The sequence below is a fragment of the Zalophus californianus genome, chromosome 11, assembly GCF_009762305.2.
Source record: "Zalophus californianus isolate mZalCal1 chromosome 11, mZalCal1.pri.v2, whole genome shotgun sequence".
NCBI lineage: Eukaryota > Metazoa > Chordata > Mammalia > Carnivora > Otariidae > Zalophus > Zalophus californianus.
Window position 1 is genome coordinate 88,556,942 of NC_045605.1, and position 3,570 is coordinate 88,560,511.

General features: G+C 48.5%; 1 protein-coding gene across 1 annotated transcript; it reads left to right on the forward strand.

The window, feature by feature from the left end:
• Positions 1-438: 438 nt before the first annotated feature.
• RAG1 (recombination activating 1) lies at positions 439-3,570 on the forward strand. Its single transcript, XM_027581138.1, has one exon. The coding sequence runs from the start codon at positions 439-441 to the stop codon at positions 3,568-3,570; it is 3,132 nt and encodes a 1,043-aa protein (XP_027436939.1).

Here is a 3,570-nt window from a genome sequence, read left to right on the forward strand (position 1 = left end):
AAAATATGACTTTTCTGTGGTTTTACTAGTCAGTTTTTCCTTGTATTTATTCAGCAAATAACTATTCAGCCCTAATGTGTACTAGGAATGTCGGAGAGATAGAGACGAATCACTCCAAAATTCTGTCCTCAAAGACTTTAAGGTCTTGGTGGAAAGAAAATAAGATCATACATATATACGTAAAATGAACCATAGTGGTGCATGTTGGTGTAGATGACCATGTACACGGTTGAAGCGGGGAATGACTGTTCTCTGCTGTATGCTCAGCACCTAACAGAGTATATTAAAATAGGAGGTTTAATAAGTAACTTTTTGGATCAATGAATGAATGAATAATTGAATGTATTAATATGTATTCCTTCCAAGATGCATCCGTGGGCTATTAAATGTTTTTCTTAATCTGACTTGTTTTCATTGTTCTCAGGCATCTCAATCAGCATGGCTGTCTCTTTGCCACCCACCCTGGGACTCACTTCTGCCCCAGATGAAATTCAGCACCCACATATTAAATTTTCAGAATGGAAATTTAAACTGTTCAGGGTACGATCTTTTGAAAAGGCACCCGAAGAAGCTCAAGTAGAAAAGAAAGTTTCCTCTGAGGGGAAACCCTCTCTGGAGCAATCTCCAGCTGTCCTGGACAAGGCTGATGGTCAGAAGCCGGCTCTGAGTCAACCAGCATTAAATGCTCACCCTAAGTTTCTGAAGAAATCCCATGATGATGGGAAAGCAAGAGACAAAGCAATCCACCAAGCCAACCTTCGACATCTCTGCCGTATCTGTGGGAATTCTTTTAAAACTGACGGGCACAATAGGAGATATCCAGTCCACGGGCCTGTGGATGGTAAAACCCAAGTCCTTTTACGAAAGAAGGAAAAGAGAGCCACTTCCTGGCCAGACCTCATTGCCAAGGTCTTCCGGATCGATGTGAAAGCAGATGTTGACTCAGTCCACCCCACTGAGTTCTGCCATAACTGCTGGCGCATCCTGTACAGGAAGTTTAGCGGTGCCCCATGTGAGGTTTACTTCCCAAGGAATGCAACCATGGAGTGGCACCCCCACACACCATCCTGTGACATCTGCCACACTGCCCGCCAGGGACTCAAGAGGAAGAGTCGTCAGCCAAACGGGCAGCTCAGCAAAAAACTCAAAACTGTGGTTGACCGAGCGAGAAGAGCCCATTGGCACAAGAGAAGAGCTCCGGCAAGGATTAGCAGCGAGGAAGTGATGCAGAAGATTTCCAACTGCAGTAATATACATCTTAGTACCAAGCTTCTTGCAGTGGACTTCCCAGCACATTTTGTGAAATCCATCTCCTGCCAGATTTGCAAACACATTCTGGCTGACCCTGTGGAGACCACCTGTAAGCATGTATTTTGCAGGATCTGCATTCTCAGATGCCTCAAAGTCATAGGCAGCAACTGTCCCTGTTGCCAATATCCCTGCTTCCCTACCAACCTGGAGAGTCCAGTGAAGTCCTTTCTGAGCATCTTGAATTCCCTGATGGTGAAATGTCCAGCCAAGGAGTGCAACGAGGAGGTAAGCCTAGAAAAATATAATCACCACGTCTCAAGCCACAAGGAATCCAAAGAGACTTTTGTGCATATTAACAAAGGGGGTCGGCCCCGTCAGCATCTCCTGTCCTTGACCCGAAGGGCTCAGAAGCACCGCCTGAGGGAGCTCAAGCTGCAAGTCAAGGCTTTTGCCGACAGAGAAGAAGGTGGAGATGTGAAATCCGTGTGTCTGACCTTGTTCCTGCTGGCGCTGAGGGCAAGGAATGAGCACAGACAAGCGGACGAGCTGGAGGCCATCATGCAGGGACGGGGCTCTGGCCTGCAGCCAGCTGTGTGCTTGGCCATCCGTGTCAACACCTTCCTCAGCTGCAGTCAGTACCACAAGATGTACAGGACTGTGAAAGCCATCACCGGGAGGCAGATTTTTCAGCCTTTGCATGCCCTTCGGAATGCTGAGAAGGTCCTCCTGCCAGGCTACCACCCCTTTGAGTGGCAGCCCCCTCTGAAGAACGTGTCCTCCAGCACCGACGTGGGCATTATTGATGGCCTGTCCGGCCTGTCCTCCTCGGTGGATGACTACACTGTGGATACCATTGCGAAGCGCTTCCGCTACGATTCGGCTTTGGTATCTGCTCTGATGGACATGGAAGAAGACATCTTGGAAGGCGTGAGAGCCCAAGACCTTGATGACTACCTGAATGGCCCCTTCACCGTCGTGGTGAAGGAGTCTTGTGACGGAATGGGAGATGTGAGCGAGAAGCACGGGAGCGGGCCAGCCGTTCCAGAAAAGGCAGTTCGGTTTTCGTTCACGGTCATGAAAATTACTATAGCCCATGGCTCAGAAAATGTGAAGGTGTTTGAAGAAGTCAAACCCAACTCTGAACTGTGTTGTAAGCCCCTGTGTCTCATGCTGGCAGATGAGTCTGACCACGAGACCCTGACGGCCATCCTGAGTCCTCTCATTGCCGAGAGGGAGGCCATGAAGAGCAGCCAATTAATGCTTGAGATGGGAGGCATCCTTCGGACTTTCAAGTTCATCTTCAGGGGCACCGGATATGATGAGAAACTCATCCGGGAAGTCGAAGGCCTCGAGGCTTCTGGCTCAGTCTACATTTGTACCCTTTGTGACACCACCCGCCTAGAAGCCTCTCAAAATCTTGTCTTCCACTCCATCACCAGAAGCCACTCTGAGAACCTGGAGCGCTATGAGGTCTGGCGTTCCAACCCATACCACGAGTCAGTGGAAGAACTGCGGGATCGGGTGAAAGGGGTCTCATCGAAACCTTTCATCGAGACTGTCCCTTCCATAGATGCACTCCACTGTGACATTGGCAATGCAGCTGAGTTCTACAAGATTTTCCAGCTAGAGATAGGGGAGGTGTATAGGAATCCCAATGCTTCCAAAGAGGAAAGGAAAAGATGGCAGGCTACATTGGACAAGCATCTCCGGAAGAAGATGAACCTGAAACCCATCATGAGGATGAATGGCAACTTTGCCAGGAAGCTCATGACCAAAGAGACAGTTGAAGCAGTTTGTGAATTAATTCCCTCTGAGGAGAGGCATGAAGCTCTGAGGGAGCTGATGGACCTTTACCTGAAGATGAAGCCTGTATGGCGATCAACGTGTCCCGCAAAAGAGTGCCCAGAATCCCTCTGCCAGTATAGCTTCAATTCACAGCGTTTTGCTGAGCTCCTTTCTACCAAGTTCAAGTATAGATATGAGGGCAAAATCACCAATTATTTTCACAAAACCCTGGCACACGTCCCTGAAATTATTGAGAGAGATGGCTCCATTGGGGCATGGGCAAGCGAGGGAAATGAGTCTGGCAACAAACTGTTCAGGCGCTTCCGAAAAATGAATGCCAGACAGTCCAAATGCTATGAGATGGAAGATGTCTTGAAACACCACTGGCTGTATACCTCCAAATACCTGCAGAAGTTTATGAATGCTCATAATGCGTATAAAAACTCTGGGTTTACCTTAAGCTCGCAGTCAGGCGTAGGGGACCCATTAGGCCCGGAGGACTCTCTGGAAACTCAAGATTCAATGGAATTTTAA